The sequence below is a fragment of the Diadema antillarum genome, unplaced genomic scaffold (genome assembly GCF_040938485.1).
Source record: "Diadema antillarum isolate AM-2024a unplaced genomic scaffold, OU_Dant_1.0 scf00000001, whole genome shotgun sequence".
Lineage (NCBI taxonomy): Eukaryota > Metazoa > Echinodermata > Echinoidea > Diadematoida > Diadematidae > Diadema > Diadema antillarum.
In genome coordinates, this window is record NW_027270890.1 from 1098548 (window position 1) to 1120965 (window position 22418).

Consider the following 22418-nt stretch of genomic DNA (forward strand, 5'->3'; position numbering starts at 1 on the left):
ATCATTCACAAAATAACCCTTAAGCTATGGATACCATAAAATAACGTTAAGCACCCTTCATTTTTTGTTTGCCACTGTAGAAACGACGTTATTTTCGTACCTGTGTAGAGATGAACGTTTTGCTTACACCCTTTCCTTCACAGACGAATTGTACAATTATGTTAGTTTCAGTGCAGGCCATCGTGCATTCACGGAGATAATGGAATCGGTCTATCTTACCCAAGGGGTCCGTTTTACCCCATTTTCCCCTTTGACAAAATGATGTAATTATTGTTCTTGACAATGGTATATACAATACAACTACAACTACTGATGATTCTGATAATCAAAATAAAGTTCATCCATAGATACAAAGTATTGTTGAGAAATAATGACAAAGACAATGATAATTATAAAGATAAGTGACAATTATCAAAGAACACAAGACAATCGCACATTTTAGCAGGAGTGGACTTTAACGTCAATTCTTATGCTTTCAATCCTCGTCTCCTGCCTAGTACACCCTTCGTTTTAAAGGTACAATTCGGTGTTTGATTTTGAGCTTTGCACAGACTCTGAAAGTCTGTGATCAAAATTAATATCATTTCTGAGCGTATGGAGAGTAATGATAATATCGCTGTGCGGACGTAAATTAAGGTGATTTTTTTTTAGTAAGTAGCCAATTAATGAGCTAGGTCATGTGCAAAAAAAAATAATAAAAACACAAATTTAACGTTCACCTTGCACACAGTGTTTCATGCAATCTTTTGTGGAAAAATCAGGTTCACACCCTGGCGGCATGTCGATTTCAATTGTCCTTTACAATGTTGCCAGGAGCTATTATTTGAGAATAATTATAATCTTATCAGGTGGATCGTAGAGTGGTATGGCAAGCTAAAAATTACACTTTGATCCCTGATTCTTTGTCTTAGTCATCATGCTGATATGACCGCCAATGGCAAGTGGCACCGCAGGCAGTATCGTTCATATTGTTGCTTGACTTCAATACTTCGTCATATGGCATTCCATCAACGCAAGAAGAAATTCAATCCTTTTGAGGTTCTCCTTTTAACAAGTAGACTATAGGACAATTTGCTGACCTCAAGATTATCGTTGTTTGGCTCTTACATGGAAGCGAATTGGATCCATTGTGATTATTCCTCCATTTGCATCTGCGGACTATTTATTAAGTGACGTTGTTACTGTACTACTCAAGGGCTGATGACAAACAGCGAAATGATTGTGTGTAACTTGATAACATTAGCGTTGTTGGGGTCATTCGGTGAGTTATTTCACATCACTGTCATGTCATAAATAGTTACGTAATACATTTGTTGCTTCTTCATAAGAAGATTATCTTCGCGAAAATTTACTTATCTCGCGGTTAAAAAAGCCAGACCATACAATCAATATAACAGCAGAGTAAGTCGACAGAGATATTTATGCCGATCGTTTTAGTATCAACTTCAGTGACTTTAGTTCTTCTGTAGTAGACATGACGTGTTGACAGAATCGTCATAGATGTTGTCATCTCAGCATAATGTCCATCACCGTTACTGCCCCCTGCCCCCCCCCCCCCCCCCCCCGGCCCGACGACTGGAAGCTCGCCACATGCTTTGTTCACTTTCCTGAAGCACGTAATGTCGCCTTTACATACATACGTGTGAAGCTGCAGTGGGCCTACCCTATTGCCCTATGTGCGTCGCTTTCACATTTCGATCTGTTTGCCTCCGTACTTCTTGTCAAGAAGTCACGAAGTATCGCTATCCACGTTTATATCATTGATGACGATTTTGTATAATGTCTCATTGGCAAATAAATCATGCAATATCACGCTCAATTATACACCAAGTTGACATGAAATCTATTCCTTGATACTGTCGTTCCTGAGATGGTGCCTCTGCAGCAACCACGGCTGAACCCACCCAGGGAGGGTGCGAGGAAAGATGGAATCTGTACGAGGACCAGTGCTACCAGATCCACGGGTTCAATGGTGTTGGTGTCTTAAGTTGGAATGACGCAAAGAGCCAGTGTCGGAGTCATGGGGGATATCTGGCGACGATCCTTACACCGGATGCTCAAGGTTGAGTAAAACGTCACTGGAATAGTTGTCATTATTACTGCCATTGGTCCTCATAATCAAGACATCCATCATCACGATCGCTATTCTAATCCATGTCATCTCGTCATTGGCACCGATCTTTCAGCGTTCATACGTCTTTTTAGTCTTTAGTTTTCTCTGTAAATCTTTCTTTGTATTAATCTCTGTTTCATCATATCAGTAGATATCTCTTACAATTAAAGATACATTCATATTGTTCATGTGCCATAAAAACAACATCACCTGTCACCCAAATGATGGATATGAAACCTAAATAGTCACTTTTCAGCAATTTCGAGCTGAAACGGGACTTTTCAAAACATGCATTAGAATTATTGCTATTCACTATGCATTGTATGCTAATTAAAACCAGCGAATAAGTACGAATCCCTTAATTTAATTGATCAAACAGTTTCCTATGAAGTTATATACAAGTTGTTGAGATTTTTTCTTTTGTACGTAAAAATCATCTCACAATCATCATGTCCGTCTGCTTTAACCCTATAAAGCGTGCCCCCAACCAGATTTTCATTTGCCACTCCTTCGCCTTTCATCCAATTTCAACCAAATTTGGTGACTTTTCTTAAAATCTGATTGCAAACATTTTGATATATAATTTAGCTATATTTGATATTGCTGGTTGCCATGGCAATCATAAACTGACAACCATGTCAATCAGATTTTGCGTATTTTTCTGTTCCAATTTCAATTAACGATATTATAGTGTATGAATGGGTGTTTTTTGGCTAAAATTTGCTGAAGAAGTATAGTAATTATGGCCCTGAAATATTTTTACTATTATTTCCTTTGTTTTTATGTGACAAAGACATAAAACAATAGATATAATAGAGATAATTGAAAACAACCGTATTTTCCACAGATTGCCCTTCTATTTTGTGTTATTTTGATTCCTTCACCCAAGTTATACCTGTAATATCATTTGTTTATCGTATTATTAATCTTCAAACTCAAAATTCCAATATTATCGAAATATGAAATGTGATAACTATACACGTACCTCTCCCAAACAACGCATCACAGGTCTCATAATGTATTTCTTTATGTTCTTATGAAGAGCGCCCCCATGTGCTGACCTTGAGAAATTTCAACTATAACAAATAATGGCATTCGACTTGCACATCATTTGTGGCAAATATAAAAATGATTGATCTATAGTAAGACATGTATACTGGGGATAAAGAAATTGTACAGAAAAATTATGTTTTTAGCATATTTCCTATGTATTTCTTTATATTTTGATAAATAGCGCCCTCTATGGGTGACCTTGAAATATTTCAAATGTGCGGTCATGTAGAGTATGAGTTGTTCAATTCAATTCAATTCATTTATTTTCATTCTTCTTCTTTTTTCTTTTTCAACAAAAACATAACACAAGATAAATCAGGTTTTACATCATAAACAAAGAACATTTGTCTTAATTAATAAATGGTATCAATAAACATAGGAGCGCATCCTGGCAAAAAAAAAAAAATAATACAAAGTCATGCTTCAGTTGAAAAAAAAAAGGAAGAAAGGACAGAGAGGTCCACTAAAAAGCAAAGCTTGTAGATTGTGAACCACTCATAAAACCTATAAATTACTTATTTACAAACTCTTGTGACGAATATAATATACGACAGGACGGGACAAAACAGAAGAAACGCAACAACATGACACAACTTGCCAGAATAGATGAAAAGTATGGAAGGAAAGAAAGAAGAAAAGAGAGAATGAGAGAATACCTACACGCTGAATAAGGGAAATGGAACAGAGGATGGTAGAGAATGTGCTTCATAGAGTTGGTGCTGCATGCAGCTGAGCAAGGATTGTAATGGCTACTTCTTTACGTAATAATAAATTCAGTGTTTGAATGATTGGTGGGTGGATGATGAACTCTGACATGAACTCTGACAACATGGGTTGTTCTACCCATGTGCCAAATATGACGATGATACATCAAACAATAACAAAATAATAGGGGGGCACAATGTGCCCCCCCCCCCCTTGTGCCTGGGAATTAAGGGTCAAAATAGCTTTCAAGGGCTTTATAGGGTTAAAGGGGATGGCTAGTAACTGATCAGTGGGAATCAGTGGGAATGCTGGGGGATGATTGTTCCAATCCTTGTGGGATTCATTTAAGAGTACGTTAAGAATCTATTGTTGTGTGAAAATTATTTGCTTCAGAACGGTCTCATATTCAAGTAATGTGCAGTTTAATGCCCCGCCACTGTACAGGCATGCTAACCTGGACACATTAAATTGCACATTACTGAATATGAGACCATTCTTAACCAAATAATTTTCACAGAACAATGTACTCTTAAATGAATCCCACAAGGATTGGAACAACCATCCCCCAGCATTCCCACTGATTCCTACTGATCAGTTACTCGCCATCCCCTTTAAGTATCAACTCAAATTTCCTTCGAAATCGCGCATCAGAGATCTATATTGCCCGTATTGTGGAAACATTTTCCTCCTGTTTTAATGGTACAGCATTTTTGACTGCCGGTATGGAGTTCGAATTTACGGACGTTTGGATAGGATTATCCAACACTGATCCAGATAGAACATTTCGCTGGGAATCTGACAACTCCAACGTTGACTTTGAGAGCTGGGGTCGCCAACAGCCGGATGGATATCCGAATGGAGGGGATCATCCCCCAGTAAGTTTTGTTTGTTTGTTTCAATCCCAATTTCCCAATGCACTTAACGCTGCAAATATGATTATGCAAGTTTCCATCTGTCCTCTCCCTCCCTGTCATACTGAATGTCAGTGCATGATTGGACACGCCTCACTCTTGTCTTTTTGTACGCATTCAAGACAAGTCAATACATACTCATCCTTGAACAGACCCATTTATTTCTGATATTGTTACTCTTGAGCAAGATTGTTTTGTGTTTATATCTCATCATCATCACCGTTCACTTCTGTCATGGATGGTATTCGACAGTGTCATTATTTTGTCAGAGCTAAGATTAAAATGATGGCAGTGAATTAGCTTTAATATGATTTATTTCAACTACAGAAACGAGCGCCTCCAGTATTTGATTATGATGAATGTTACTATCATACATTATGTATTTTATTGCCATTACAACTGCAGACATCCCGTTACCACTGCAATTAAGGTTATCATCTCTATCAGTCTTATCATTTAGTTTCGATAAGTAGTAAAAATAATTGTACAGGTAGATAATAGGCATCGTTTGCATTAGGTCCATAATGAGGAGAAAACCTATTCTCTGCATGTCTTGAAGCCTTTTACCTAATATAGGCCTCCAGACAGAGGGCCTGTGTGGCCCCAGCAGGTAATGATGAAGGGACGGAAAATTTCTAAATGAAACGAGCGTTTTAGACCAGAAGGAAACAGAAGGACTATCTTGTGAATGTATGCAGGAAGGAATATATTCAAATCGTGTTGTTTATGTTATCTCTTGTATAGCGCCCGGTACACGCAATAGTAATTTCTCAGAGCTCACAACAAAGCTATAAATATCGACGAATTACCTATCATGCCTATACATGTATAGGAATACCACTTTCGTTGCCTATATCAACAACCGTCTCTTGCATTCAAAATCTGAACTATAGTTTACAGATGTTAAAAGTGTTACATCCCCGCATACATTGGTTTCTACATACAGCAACCTATGACCTGATCATCGCTTATTTTCTGATGGATTTCTTTTCAATGCCCCTGTAACACACTACACGTCCAGCAATATTGTTTCCAGCATCTTTGTTCCAAAACTCTTGAACGACCTCCCCCTTCACGTTGTTTGTCACTTTTCAGAAACACCTCGAAACTAGAACTCAAACCACATTTTTTGACCACTGAATATACGTATATATACAACAAACATGAACATTAACACATACAATGTATTCACAACTCATATCCACGCAAACACTTCACATCTTGCCCAATGCACAATGCACCGCTGCACTTTTTCCCCTCATTCTTCCCACCCCTTCTCCTTCTCGCCACTCAGTGAGTGGTGACTTATATGTTATATTCTTACAATGTTGTATTGTTTAGACAATCATCTATGAGGCCATTGTCCTCGTCAAGCGCTTGCTTATGATGATGGTCTCCTGAATTTCTGCACATCTGAATTGCCTAATTTGTCTTTGAGCAAGAGATATACTGTAACTTATGTTTTCATAAATGTATGCACAAAATAGTTTGCTTATTTTCATTTTGCATTGTGTCAGGGGAAAAGTTGAATATTTGAATTAATCATTTATTTGTTTTAACTGTCAGATTTAATTTCACTGTGCTCAATTTGTTTGTTCAATTGACCTTGTATTTCATTTATGTATGAAAAAGAAACTCTGAAATGAATTCAGAATCAATCAATCAATCAACATCGTTTGTTTTTCTGTATGGTGATGAAATTATCTTTTATATACCAATATAAGTTACATATTTATTTCATTCTAATTCATTCCACTTCCATCCATTTCCTATTCTTATTTCAACAAAACACAAAGTTGCATTTTACAGTTAGAGTAGCAAGTAGATTGCCTTAAATATAGCAGGGATGATGAGATTCGCAATAGAACATGCAGGAAAAGAGATCACGTTTCAGGACTGCACATTGAGAACCTCGTGCTGACTTTCATGTATTCTTCATCTCGGAGTAGACATGTGTTGTCATGATGTCTACTAGGACTGAAGCAGGGGACTGGAATGACCAAAACTGCTCCAGGGAACTGCCATATTACTGTCAGAAACCCATAGGTGTGTTTCTTTGTTCTACGACATGAGGTAAACTCACTCTTTCATTTGAATTCATCCGAAGAGTGAAGCATTAAACCCACTGGCAGTTATGATATGAAACATTACCTGCCTATCAGTTTCAAATTTGAGTAAAACTCCGAATTAATGAATTCTTGCGTCGAGTTGTTTTTATTGTAATTGATTGACAAATTTCCCTTAATTGATATAAATAGGCCTGAGCACCGATTATTCAATGTTTGTAAGACATTGCGTAATCGGTGCTTATTTACGTTGATTAAATCTAATACACATCTCTCAGGGATTGGAAGGAGGCTAGTTCCGTTAGATAATACTAATTATTAGAATGATCAAAAAGATGCTTTACTGTTCTTCGGTTTGCTATTCATAGAGAGATGCGAAACCATTTTGTTGTCTATCTGGCTGCCTTGAAATGATTGTATGACAATATACTATGGAGAGTTGAAGGCAGTCTTCTCGGGGTCATCGTTGTAGACCGACACCCACGAGTCATACAGCTCACAAGTTCGACACTACGCAACAATGCCCATGAGTCGGACACTATATAGGCAAACAAAGCCCACGAGTTCGACACTATAGGCAAAAAAGACCCGCGAATTCGACACTATGCAAAAAATAAAAAATAAAAAATAAAAAAATGGCAAAGGTGTAACAAGGTTGCGGGTTAAAATGATTTGCGTGTGCACCTCCGGGCGACTACGGGTGAGATACGTGCTAGGTACTGTCATGTGCGGGTCATCTGCGGGGACCTCCGGGTAGTAAAAATTGTTTTTCGCAAGTCGCACGCAATGCTTGCCCGGAAAGGTGTGACACGGCCTTAATGTTTCAAATTACATAGTGGACTTTGCACAATACCGACAGTAACAGCACAAGAAGTATTATGATGTTTACAAGCCGCTGTTCTTTTGTTTTCAGTCAGTTCCATGAGTCAAGGATTGTTTTAAATCAAAACGTTTATCAACAGATCCAACTCGGACGTCTCCCCCTGATATCATATCCCTTTGCAACGCGGACTACGAATCTTACTTCCAGTCGTGCTTCAAGTTTTACCCCGCGCCCAAGACTTTCAGCGACGCCGAGGGTGTATGTGTTGCTGAGGGCACACATCTAGCCAGCATCACGGACGCATACGAAGAGGCGTACCTAGAATCGGTGCTATACAAAGAGCAGCTCGAGTCGGCCTGGATTGGACTACAAATATTGGTAAATAGTTGGTCTTTTGTGGTCTGTTTTTTTTTAAACCAGTGTTTGTCAATATAATATCATACTGTTATATATCATAATACTGTCAATATGATATCATACATAGGTGATATGCTGCAGGGATTAAACCGAGTGCATTCGAACTTTTTTTCTCAGTTTATCATTAAAACAAATAAACAAACAAACAAACAGAAGTCCTGGTGGTGGGACCGTCTGCGACCGTCTATGCGACTCTTTCTCACCCTCTTACTGTACACAATAATCGCGGAAATCTGTAAATTTGTGTTTTTGTTTGTGTGTTTGTGTATGATTGTGAGTGCTCGTATGGAAACTGTCTTAGAGGATTACACCGATGTACGAGTAGATTTATGTCCTATACTAATCGTTTTGATGAACTTTGATTTACAAAGTGATACGCATACACAATATACATAGTGAAAGCCAATATAGACGTCTCTGTATTTGCATTAGCCCGTTTAATTAGCTTCAGGGCCTCGGCCGATACGTCAGATCTATACTGCGCACATAGCAACGACAATATTTTATCAAAGTACACGTAGATAAATGACTGTACGTTTCATGAAAGTTTAACGATATGCACATGTATTCCTCTATGAATGAATGAATATATCATATCGAGATAAAACCGAACATTTGCATGCCTTTCTTGTAGACGTCTCTTTCAATCCAAAATTTGCCTTTTTAGTCACCACATGGGGAAACACAGGAGGCCCGAAGAAACTATTTTATAGCTACGTACAGACATCATCGAAATCGAAGCATTAACCATCATCTTTGGATGTCACCTTAGGGAGACCTAATTGGTTATCATTACTAACTGAGGAGACACCAGATCTTAAAGAGACAAATCTGTGCCTCCTTATAACGTTTTCAACAGTATCATATCCCATTCAATCCATTATTTACTGCTGAAAGGCATAATTTACCATTTGCAGATGAAACAAAAATCTAGCATTAGTGCTTTAAAATAGTTCTAAAATGTGAGTTATAGGAATATAAACAATTACTGTAAACATATGAATCAGTATAATCGATGTGAAGTATTGTTGAATATACAGACTGTGAATAATAGTTAAAATAGAAATGTTTCCAGACTAAAACGTCTACAGTTATGGTTTATTGAGAAAATGCTGATATCTCCTTAAATTTTTTTAATCCACATTGCAAAAACTTTATATGGTAGGATGTTTTGTAATACAACAGACCTACACATTATGCATCAAATGTGATATCTTGAACATTTTTGAAATTAATATACAAAATAATATACAATCTCACTCCATGCACTATCTCGCATAAGCCGGATCCAGAATTATATAATATTGCTCATTATGTATATGTATATGTATATATACATATATATATATATATATATATATATATATATATATATATATATAATATACAATCTCACTCCATGCACTATCTCTCATAAGCCGGCATACATAAATACATATATATATATATATATATATATATATATACTAGATATGTATATACGATAAATATCTATATGTGTGTGCGTGTGTGTGTGTATACGTAGGGGTGATCCTTGCACCGTGACCACTCAAGCTTCCAAACCACCCCGAACACACACACACACACACACACACACACGCACACACTGAGAAAAATCAATCCATATAGACCTATGCACCTAACAATTGCCCTATGATTTTGAGGTGTGTATTTAATTTTATGCATTTGAATCCGTCTGTATGTCTATGCGTATTGTGTGTGTGCATGCGTGTCATTGGATGTCTACCTCTTATGGCTGGATATTAGGCCTACTACTACCAGGGAGATCGAAACTTTGCATTTTTCAGAATCAGAGCGACACGTACGAGTGGACTAATGGTTGGCCCGTCTACTACACTTTATGGGGGTCGGGGGAACCCTCTGGAGGACCCGGAGAGGGCTGTGTCGAGGCTACCACAGGAAGGAATTGGGACGACACCAACTGCAGCAAAGAACAACCCTTCATGTGCAAATACACGGATGGTGAGTCGTAGATCATAAACTATCATCGTGATGCAAATTTTTTGGAAGTACTTCAAATGTGCATTGGAATGTAGTTATCACATTATGACATGCCATGCATGAACATCTTTATTCATCTTTGTTCAAATACCAAGAATAAGTAAACCGTCGATGGGCGTTCGTTTTCAGCACTTGGTAGCAAGCCTTAACGTGACTGCTTAGATGTCAAAAGAGGTATATGTGAGTGGAAAGACACGGAGATTGGACATTCATTTTTATCGATGTAGATGTGATCGGGTTTAGTGTGCATCGAAAGGGGCAGTGTGTGCGCGTGCGTGTCTGTGTGAGGGAGAGAGAATACAGTATAGGTATATTTCAGATGTTAACTTTACAAGAATTATTCTTTTATGTTTGGACAGTAATACCAAAATAGATTGATGTTTCTTGTATTATTTGATCAGAAGTGAATAGATATTATTTGAAAAAGAGGAGAGAGCGGAAAAGAGGTGGAAACATCTCTTTCTTTCTTCAGAAAGATCTTTTAAGAAGTGTACTGGCCTTGAAGGACGGGTAGAACTTCTCGACGTTTCGAACTGTCTGCATCTTCTTGTGTGTGTTTGTCTGTGTGTGTCTGTGTGTGTGTTTATTATTGACGGCGACACATGCAAGATGCATGATGACAAAATCGGCTTCGAGGCAGAGCGTTTATTTTTACTCCCTACACACTATAAGATTCATACACTGTACATCGATTGGTTATAATGATAGCACGACTTGATTGCTGATGGAGAAAGAACCACTGCTGATAACGATTGTGTGATAAATGTTGATGGTATAAGTAATCGGATGGATCGCGAACGGTCTGTCTGTTAACCGTGGGAGAGCAGAGAAGATGACAGCAAAGTGAATAGAAAAGAATTACTGTATAACATGCATACAAAATCGATGTACGGCTCGTAGCGTATGTGGCAGTTCGAGATGTAGACGATTGATCAGAGTCAATGCCATATTAGTCAAATAATGTATACGTACAATATACAAAAATATGCATGTGGGTTTATTCGACAATGTCGGAGTCGGCTAGTGGATTCAGTTATCACATAACACAGCAGTTGACATTATTGCGCTCCACAGGAAATATCACTCCGTTCCTTGCTTCTCCTTGTCTCTGCGTCTATTTGTTTTGCAGTGTAATACTATGTAGATATCTGAATTCTCGATGTGTCTTAAGCGTCTTAGGAAGACTCGGCGCACCGAAAACATAGAGAAAATCGCATTATTGTTGTTATCACAATTAATTTATGGAACAGTCTCACGGCCAACAACTCCTCCGACCTCAGTTGGATACTGTCTCAATGGCTGGGTCGAATTCGGCTCTTACTGCTACCTCTTTACGACGCAGTCGACAGCGACTTTCGCTGACGCCAAAAGCGCGTGCGCAAGCAACAATGGGACGCTGTTGACGGTGCACAATACAGCCGAGAACGTTTTCCTCCTGGAACAGACGACGTCGGATGGCAGTCTCGTCGGGGACATGTGGCTGGGTGTCACGAAAAATGAAGAAGGTATAGCAATTGAAGACGCAGCTGATTGCGCTATAGTACTTGGTAGAATGATGTGTCGATGGGTGTGAATATTTCAGTATTTGAGTATCGGAGTATTGATGCATGATCGTGTGGGAGAAATCAAATTAACATTAAATTGTTGTTGTTTTTTGTCCACTAGTATTGATGGTGTTGTCAAAAGTCGTGATCAAGCTAGTTTTCAGATGAGCCTGACAAGAACAGGGTGCGCAGAATTTGCCTCAGAAAATGTGTGTGTGTGTGTCTGTGTGTGTCTGTGTGTGTGTAAAAAAAGGGGGGCAATGTGAAATCATGGAGCTACTAACTCTCTGTTAGTAGCTCCATGGTGAAATGTTTGGGGCGGATGTACAAAAATGCACCTGCGCAGTATTTATCTTCATATATGACTTATGCTGTTGCCACTAACTACTAATACTGTGACAACTACGAGGCGTGTTGCGTATTATCTCGCTTCTCTTGTACTTTAGTTACCCTGCACATAGAAAACATACTTCCAATACTGGTCTGACTCCTTATTCCTGATCCAACAATTTTCATTCCATACCATTTCTGAAACAGATGGTTACGAATATCTAGACGGGGAGCCAGTGAATTTCGTGGACTGGGCTACAGGAGAACCACACACAGGGACTGACGATTGCGTCGTCATGCAGACAGATGTGTACGGTCACTGGGCGGCTGCCAATTGCCTCGGCTTGTTTGCCTACGGATGTAAACGAGAAAAAGGTAAGAATGGACTGATATCAGTCAGAAGCTTGATCCATCTTTTCAGATAGGGAACTGAGATGATGGGATTTCGTTGAAAATCGTCCATGTGCTGCACTGACTACGAATATAGCTCTAAACACGGTACGTGCCTATCATTCCTTGGAAGGGGACGTATAAGCCGGTGATCCTGTAGTCCTGCTTGCTTACAAGCATTAATTGCTTTCATATTACAGCAGAATCGTGATGAAACATAACATTATACAAGTATGGCCGTTCATTACCCTGAACGTGAAATTCATCAATTTTGACCTTTTACGATGATGATTTATAGTCAGCCGCAAAGAAAAGCGTTCCCAATTTTCGGTTATCTATCACTCCTGTTTAGGTTACGATTGGACTTCGAAACTTAGGAATCTTTCATATCATACAAGTCAAATATCTATCCGTTCCTCTCAGTATTACAAAATTATGTTTCAATTTAGCACCCCTACCTGGAGGTATCACTTAATATACGTATATTAAACATTGCACATTGACTTTGACCGTTGACGTTTCACTCTTGATATTTCATCTAGATAATCATTAATTTGATCTCATCCTTCGTAGTAAGATTTATGACCACTGGACATTCCTAATAAAAGATCTGGTTTTCAAATTAGATTGTCATCCAAAGTTAGTGGCCTTCGCCCTCGAAATGTGTATTGCTCAAATTCGAAATAGCGCATCTTCTTCTTGTGCAGCATGCCATGTTGCAGGGCTAGGTATAGGCCTACAGAAAGAGACAATCAAAGGTTGGGTTGTTTTTGTGTGTGTTTGATATAGTTTCGCTGGCATCTTTCTAGGGAGGATGGAGGAAAAAAAATACACCTTTTATGAATCTCAAACAAAAGTATATACGGAGTCATTGGTAATATACTAACAAGCTCTGAGTATATTGAACTTAATAAATGGGGGAATAGATAAATTGATAACACTTGTACTTCTTACGACAAGCAAAGTTTGCTTTATAGGTCAGAAAGCAGCGTATTGACGACAAATTTAATTTGGAGAGTTTCACGGAGAAGCAACGTAAATGTTGTTCATTACATTACATTTTATTACATTACGTTATGTAGGAGCACGTTTCATCAACGGGAATGGAATGTAAATGTATAATCACTTCATTTTTCAAACTAGAAAATGTTCGAGGAGCTTGTTTCGTGGTGTAATTTCATGACGAAGATTCTGCTAAAGGATCGAAAGCTCCCGTGCCTTTTAACTCAGTTTTTATTTCAATATTCGTTCGCTATTATTGGATAAGTAGGCCTATTTTCTGCAGCTCGCCGATCTCTCGAACTGGTTACTAGAAGGGAAAGTTGCGGATGAGAGATTCGGTGCTCTCCTGAGAGCGGCGATCTTTAAACCCTCCCCCCCCCCCCCCCCCCGGTTCCAGAGGCATTACGTTTTCGGGTTGTCCGTCCGTCTGTTCGTCAGCTAGGGAATGTCCAGTAGTGAAGTTCATGGACAGGTTAAAGGAGACCTCCGGATGATTTTCAGACTACATTTGAACAACTATAAATTAGTTACACTGAGTAGGCCTACAGAGTTTCAGAATTCATTATAGTGATTGGGATGAGGAATTCCGAATAATTTCGGAATTCAAGTTTTCAAAATTTATAACATATTGCAATGAACAAGGATGATGACATGGCAGCCTCGCCATAAAAATGAATGAGTTGGGGCTAAGGAATCAGAACAAAAGAAGAAAGCATGCATAGATTCTACACAGGTGAAATTGATAAGCAAGCCGCATTGTAAATAAAATGGAATTACACTGCTACATTTCTGAAATATGTGAGGCTCCTATGTCATCAACACTGTTCAGTGTAATTTGTTCAAATCTGCTCAAGGACCACAACAAATTCCACAAATCTATATACGTGGAGCTGTCGATTTAAGTACTACATGGTGTGAAATTTTGAAAATCGTCTGGAATGCCCCTTTAATTATCTATTAGCAGTTTTGTGTAAAAATGATAACAAAAGAAATGTTACGAAAAAACGAGATTATGGCTGTAGATTATAAGGTCCACCATGTTGACGTTGAGACAAAAAAATAGTTCAAGGAGGGCTAAAAAGTTTGGAAAAAATCTATTGACAATCACATGCACGAACATGAAGATTGCAATAAGTGAGAAGTCGGTGGTATACTTTACTATTCTAAATTTTGTAGTATATATATATATATACATATGTATACATATGTATATATATTCTGTGTTGATAAAAAAGAAGTCCAGAAGTGGTAGCATCATCTTAAAAGAAGATGAAAAATAATAATCAGTTAAACTGATCGTTGAAAGGTGAAAGGTGAAAGGTCAAGGTCAAAGGCCATCAAAGCTATAAAAAATGCCATATTCTGACAATAAATTCCCTTGGTGTAAGTTGAACGATGATGTTATTAAAGTTTGTCAAATATATTCTGAAAGCAGATCTTCTGAAAGCGATTATTTTGACAGGGATTTGTTCAATAATCATTTGTTCAACAATTATTTAGTAACCTGCTTACACTGCTCACTTTTATGGCGCCAGAAATGTTATATACCCATAGGTCTTCTTTTGTACATTGAGGGCTTTTTTTTTTCACTGAGCAGGAGAATCGTTTGCGAGCGAGGCGAATGTCGAAAAATGGTAAAGTCCAACATTCAGGAAACTTTTTTCTCATGTGTCCTGACAATGGAGTCATAAACTATTTTTGCGCAGTTTGTGAGTTAGTTCCCACAACGTATTTGGGAATGTCGTGTGTACAGCAGGCGCCACATTGTCCCGAAATTGAGCAAAGATGGACGCATCATAAAGGAAATGTTCAAATACAACTCTGATCGTATAAACATCGGGTCATCGTAAAGGGCTGTTTTCATGGATTACAAGAAACAATTTGCAAATGTCGAAAAAATGAAAAAGTTCAACAGTTGTATTTTAGTCCGCAAAAGATCGCCACACCGGCGCGGGGTTCGGAAACGTCGTTTTTATAGATCGGCGGGAGATGGGGTTGGGGAGGGGGTGGCGTGGGCGGTGCCTTCCGAACGTACCCAGCATCATGTGACGTTATTCGCTCGTGATTCGTTCTCGAAAATAATTTATGTTGAAAGCTTTGTCACATACGCATGACCTTCTAAAGACATGTTTGCCAAATCTTCGTGAAACCCCAAACAGCTAGATCCCGATCGTTTTGAGGTGAATGTCTCGCGTATGCTCCGGAGAAGCAACGAAGTTCTTCTAATCATTTCTTGACGTATCAGCAAAGTGCCAGCGTACTTTCACGGAGCACCGAACGATTTGCGAAGGATTTATTCCTTTTCTCATACCTCTTTTTCACTGGTATTTTCTTTCTGCCTCTCTTTCTTGCGCCATGAGCATCTATTCATGATGGATACTGGCGCATTACAAGTGTTCATATTATTATCATTATTATTATTATTGTTATTATTATTATTATTATCATTATTATTATTGTTATGGAAAAATCCAATACACTTGTATTCGGAAAAGGTTTTCTCCGAATGTGCTCCGACAATGAAGCTGAAAACCATTCTTGCGCAATTTGTGCGAAGTTCTCACGACGTATGAGCGAATGTCGTGTGTATCATTGCTAAAGTACAGCATGTTACGTACACGAAGAACACGCGACGGAAATGCGATCAACGCAAATTTTTCAATAATCATGGGAGAAAATGTACCCGAGGAGAGTTTTTTTTTTCCTTTCCTGTATTTCTCCTTTCTTTTTCTCTCATTTCTCTATTGTGTGCGTGCGAGTTTTTTTTCTTAGGACCTATCTCCACTAGTAAAGCACTTGATTTTTTGCAGTTTCTCCAACACATAGTCTCGAGTTTCAAATGTAATTTTGGCATACTTTAGATTTATTTTAAGTGTATTCTGCGATTTTTTTGTACATCAAATTTCTTTCTCTTTGGTAGTCTTTAATTTCTTTTTTTTTTTACTATATAGTTGTTTATAATCAATTGATGTTTAGATGTGGTGCTACGATTTTGATTTGTAGAAAACAAAGGTCATACATCTCCCAAATATGCGCTAAACGTTCGTAAGAATGTCTCAAAAGGTACGCGAACAGTTTGCGGTTACGTCGTAAAATGATCGAAACATACGCGAGACATTCTCCAAAGTTTCGGGGTCTGTTTGGGGTTTCACGAACATTTTGCGAACATCGCGCGTGTCTTGCGAAGGTCTTACGCATATGACGAGGCTTTAAAGACACTTTCGAGAGCAAATCACGAGCAAATCACGACCAAGTGTGCGGAACAGGTTCGCAATTTTATTTATTTATTCTTTTTTTTTTTGAAATTTTCGCCGAAGTAAAAACGACATTAGCGAACAATTGACGACGCTTCCGAACCCTCACGTTCGTTTGGCGATCTTTTGCAGACTAAAATACGAATGCTGGATTTTGCCATTCGCGTCCTTCGCAAATCGTTCGCGTGCTCCGTGAAATCACACCTTACGGCCTGATCTCACGGAGCATGCGAACGATTTGCGAAGGACGCGAATGGCAAAATCCATCATTCGGAAAAGTTTTTTTCCAAATGTGTTTCGACAATGAAGCTGAAAACCGTTCTTGCGCAATTTGTGCCAAGTTCTCACGACGCATGTGCGAATGTCGTGTGTACCATTGCTAAAGTACAGCATGTTACGTACACGAAGATCACGCGACGGAAATGCGAACAACGCAAATATGTCAATAATCATGGGAGAAAATGTTTCCAAGAAGAGTTGATAGCTGTCATGAGTTGAATTTTTTCTCTTTCCTTTATTTCTTCTTTCCCTTTCATTTCTCTGTTGTGTGTGTGCCAAGTTTTCCGAGGACCTACCCCCACAAACATTTGATTTTTCTTTTGTTCCCCACACATTATTTTAAGTTTCAAATATAATTTTGGTGTACTAAGTGTATTCAGTGATTTTGTGGATAGCAAACATGTCGTTCTTTTTGCTGTTTTGTTTTTAATTTTTGTTACCTAATGTAGTTGTTTGATGTGTGGATGCATGCTACAATTTTTATTTGTGGAAAACGTAGAGCTCTAAAGAAGTCTACATCAAGGGTGCGGATTGCCCCCAAACATGCGCCAAACGTTCATGAGAATGTCTCATAAGGTACGCGAACAGTTTGCGGTTATGTCGTAAAAATGATCAGAAGAACTTCGATAGACAATTTCCAAAGTTTCTGGGTCTGTTTGGGATTTCACGAAGATTTTGCTAACATCGTGCACGTCTTGCGAAGGTCTTGCGTATAATATGACAAGGCTTTAAAGACATTTTCGAGAACTTAATCACGACCAAATCACAACCCAGTGTATGGAAAAGGTTCGCAAAGCATTTCACTTTTTTTTTTTAAATGCGACATCCGTAGCGCATAAGTTCATACAGCCGACAGAAAACATTCTCTGCCCTTAACTTAATCATATTTTCCAACCTCAACAATCTACATCATCACTGCGTATCTGACGTGTCCATGGTGCTCAACGCTGTTGGTTTCTACGTGATGGTGCAGCTAAAGCAACAGAACTGCCACAAACGACCGACGAGAGAGAACAAGAAGGTAGTACAGACAGTCATGAATGTACATAACTTGCTCTTTCAGCATGCAAGAAAGGATGCTAGTATTACGTGTGCATCTTATACAGTAAAGCACTTAGATAAATGAAATTATGTTAGGGTTGACTCTCTCTGTGCCATTTACCACTTTTTTTTTGTTTACCTCTGTAGTGTTTATACAAAGCCCCTTTCACAATTGGTGTGCGACTGTTTGCGACCATAATCGACAGGCAACAGGTTTCAATCGCCATCAGGTCGAAGAAAGGCATGTACATCCGACAGCACAAAAATGCATATAAAAGAGACCGTTGCAAGAGTCAAAGTCGCATTTGCACCCATATGCCTGTACGAGTTGTGTGTTCACATGTGAGTGTTGTACGAGTGATTGCGAGAGGGTGACGCCAATCACAACAGCCGCAAGGTCAATCGCATGGTCGTGCGAGTGGACTTGAGACCATGCGATCGCTCGTGGGGTATAAAAAAAACACACCAAAACACAACAGTTGAACGGTAGTTACTTTCAAGTTGGACTATAGTCAAGATGCCAAAGAAAAATATCACAAAGAAGAGGAAGTTGTTAGATGAGGGCCCTGTTGCAGAGTGGTTATCGAAGAGCAGGCTGAGAAGCCGGAGCAGCAGCCAGGGGAGCAGGCGGAGCCTTCAGTAGACCAGACTGTAGACAGAGGGTGGGAGAAGTATGTGTGAGGAGGAGAACGAGGAGGAGGGGGAGCTGAAGAAAGAGGGAAAACAAAGGTGCTGGAGCTCCCTCCCCACCTCCAGCGCGAACTAGCCAAGTGGGACTCGGCCCGCCCCATGTTTTATGAGCAAAAATTGTCATATACAGATGCAACATAAATCTCGTTAATGGTCATCCAGTTGACATCTGAAAAAACAAAACCAACCCCCCCCCAAAAAAAAAAAACCCTGTTATATCTCTTCTGACAATTTTGTTTGACTAAACACAAAATATTATCCTGTAGATTCTGCGCAACCCTGCAACTAATGATCAAACCAAATATTGTGGTATTTCACAATCACTGTATGATTTTGATGAAATATATCATTCATATTTTTCAAAATTCATTCTGAACTACATTATTCAATTTTTCATCTCTTGTGTCATTGAAATACAATGCTACCTGTTCTTTAGCTTCATAAAAATTTTCTCATCCACATAATTCAAACTCCAGATGAAAAAAAAAAGATGTATGCATGTAAATTTAATTTTTCGCAAAACTTGCAATACTGGTCTCTATAATAAGTCGTGAGCGCACGTGCGAGTGTTGCACCACCTCCAGCCGACCCAATGCGACTATCGAATCGTGCGAACTCTCGCATCAAGTCGTGCAACACTCGTACGGCAATCTGCAAAACTGGTCATACAACCTAATGCGAATGAGTAGATCGCATCTGGTCACGTCTGGATTTTGAATATGTTCAAAGTTCAGATGCGACCAGTCACGACCTCCTCTGGTTCGTGTGACAACCTGCAACGACTGCGAGTGCTCGCTAGACACCAAGCGATTGATCGAGGAACACCACGAAAATGCTGTTGCAGGCGTTCGCAACCAATTGTGAAAGGGGCTTAGACTCTACAGAGGACTCTACAATCGCCGTGACAATTTTCTGCGGTTCCATTGAGAGCGATGATTGACAACAAATTTGTTATTTCTCTTCATCGAAGGTCTCTCCCCGGGACAAATAACAGGGATCGTCCTGGGCGTGATAGGCTTCATACTATTGGTCGGGACACTGGCAGTGCTGATCTTCTGCAGTCGCAAGCAAATTATTCCACGGGAACAATTCTCCAACGAAAGAGACGTTTCGTACGAGAATAACAAGGCTTTGTAGAGAGCTGATCAATTGCACATCGTGACACACACACAAAAAAATGACACTATTACCCTTCAAAATGTCTGTTGTAACATTTTTTTTTATTAATTAATTAATTAATTTTTTTTTTTTTTTTTTTTTTTTGGTCAGCGGAAGGTAGAAATCCTTTCCGGGAGCAATATAAATAGATAGGCGGAGAGCGGACGAATGACGAAAATATATTCAGTATTGAAGTCTCAGACCATACCCGATCGTGATGTACAATCGATTACATCGACTTCAACGATTACATCTATCGGGCCTTTGCAGTATTCATCGCGCGAGAGTGAATCGCATGAAGATTGTTGGCAGCATGCGGTTCGATACTAAAGTAACTGCTTGGGCACGATTTGATCATCACGTGCCAGTAACGTTCTAACTACCCACTACAGAATGGGAATCAGGGCGCTTCAGGAATAAAAGTATAGGCGGTATGACGTTTATATCAAAATTCTCTGATATAGTTTGACTTTCACTGTCAAGTTAAAAAGAGGGGGAGGGACTACTTTGTTGTATCTTTTTGATCGACATTAGCCTCTCGGTACAGCTAAATCAGTTTGATGTTTGCATGGGTGTCATTCTTTTTTATATAACATTCTCTGAAACCTGCAGCAAAGAGTGGGCCCAAGGTGATATAGTGTTTAGTACACGTTTGTATAATGATTTACGTGATGAATGAATAATCTAGAGAAGTCCATCACACTACTAAACGATTTACAATTATCACCACTGAATCTAACTTGTGCCCCACTATATATTTGATATAAAACTTCAGTAACGATTTCGATGGTGAATATTTGTAGAATCGACTACTGTATACGCTATATATTTCGCGGGGGTTTTATTTTCGCGAATTTCGCGAGTCAGGAGCTATTCGCGAAATTAACAACACACGAAAATATTACCTTCCAAAATGAATCCCTTGCCTTGATGATACGAACATTTCAGTACTAGTATACCATGTCACGGCTTACCGAACAGACCATACTGGCTAAGCTTGTTTACGCACGTCCACGTCTACTTACGAATACTGTAGAGAGCCAATCCATTATCGCAAGGGGACCACTCGTCAGAAATCTAGCGCGATGGACTTAACCACTTCAAAAATGTTGAATTCTAACTTACTAGTTCGCAGAGTTTGGTAAGTTTTTTTCATGCAGTGTATAACTAGTATCATTCTTATTTGCTAGTAAGTTGAAAATTCACACTTTCTTTGCCACTTCATATTTTCTCTGGTCCCCCAATCGCGAATTTAACCACTCGCGAAAATGTGTGACAGCGGCAATTCGCGAAAATTTATGTACGCGAAAATTATAGCGTATACAGAATATGTACATGCAGTATTGCCTTTAAGTCAGTTGTGGAGATTGCGTTAAGGTTGTGCTCCATTTGTTTTTACTCAAAGAGTTGATGACAAAGTTTATTTATGCCTTTATCACTATTTAGCAGTGCTACATGAAAGCACTTGATGCCGCCCTTACAGCAAATTTGGATTATACATAGATCAATACTTAAAGTGGGGAAATCCTCTTGGTCTCTGAAAATCATGTTGATACGTCCATCCATCCCCCCCCCCCTAAAAAAATGCGAAATTAGCGTCTGCGGATTGCAGTAGTGTTTTTAATGAAGATGACGTATTAATTTATTTCGAGGTGGTTTTTTTTTTTTTTTGGGGGGGGGGGTTGTTTTGGGTTTTGATTCATACCTTTTATAATGAATCAGTCATTTGAAGACATCAAATAATCATTAAAGTCTCAAAGCAACCATGGTTTTAAAAAAGTCTTTGTTGAAAAGGGTAAATAAGAAAAATACGTTATTTTTAAGTATAAGAAGGTTCCCAGTGATTTTAATTAGCTTTCTTATGTTATGACAATATTTTGCCTCATAAAAAGAGAATAATTATTTTAGTTTAGTAAGCAATTGAGAGTTACAACAATATCTTTAATACAGGAAATTATAAGAGTATTATAAAAATGAACATGGGTGGAATGGAAAGAGATAGTCAAGTTATAGCAGAGAAATTCAATAATTAGTTTGTGAATATACCTCCTGATATGGCGATAGAAAATGCGCCCCATCCGAAGCCATGCCATATATATATTATATATAATACATACAGTATATATATGTGTATATATATTTATACGTACATAAAATACTTTTTTTTTGCATGATCCCATCCCTGAATCTTTATTTTTGACCCACACAAATGAGCAAGAAGTATTGGATATAATAAAACAACTTAAGAATAAAAGTACGGTAGTCTTGGTTTGGATATTTCGAATAATTTAGTGAAAGATGTTACTCCGCATATGATTTATTCTTAGATATTTTTATTTTGTCAATATGTACTGGCACTATAAACTGTCAAAATGGCTAATACGGATCCTTACTGGAACTCAGCCTTTTCATTTTATTTGTTATTATTATTATTATTTTTTTTTGGGGGGGGTTAAATTAATGATATAACACACTCATCCAACTTTGGACTTTTAGTTTTATTCGCAGATGACCGTTTTGCTATCTAACAACGATTTAGAATACTTCTTGATAATGTCAATAATGAATTATTTTCTTTAAACAATCGGATTCGAGCCAATGAACTATCTTTGTATCTAAA

The 22418-nt window shown here is 38.5% G+C and overlaps 1 protein-coding gene across 1 annotated transcript; it reads left to right on the forward strand.

The window, feature by feature from the left end:
- The first annotated feature begins 924 nt into the window (after nucleotides 1-924).
- On the forward strand, nucleotides 925-19777 carry LOC139721206 (macrophage mannose receptor 1-like). Its single transcript, XM_071632565.1, has 9 exons — nucleotides 925-937; nucleotides 1886-2062; nucleotides 4577-4746; nucleotides 6732-6828; nucleotides 7811-8049; nucleotides 9897-10071; nucleotides 11361-11615; nucleotides 12192-12359; nucleotides 19611-19777. The coding sequence occupies exons 1-9, from the start codon at nucleotides 925-927 to the stop codon at nucleotides 19775-19777; spliced, it is 1461 nt and encodes a 486-aa protein (XP_071488666.1).
- Nucleotides 19778-22418: the final 2641 nt, after the last annotated feature.

Coding starts and splice junctions, on each gene's coding strand:
- LOC139721206 (XM_071632565.1), top strand. Junction 4,747..6,731: donor ATGGAGGGGATCATCCCCCA/GTAAGTTTTGTT, acceptor ATCTCGGAGTAG/ACATGTGTTGTCATGATGTC. Junction 6,829..7,810: donor TTACTGTCAGAAACCCATAG/GTGTGTTTCTTT, acceptor GTTTATCAACAG/ATCCAACTCGGACGTCTCCC.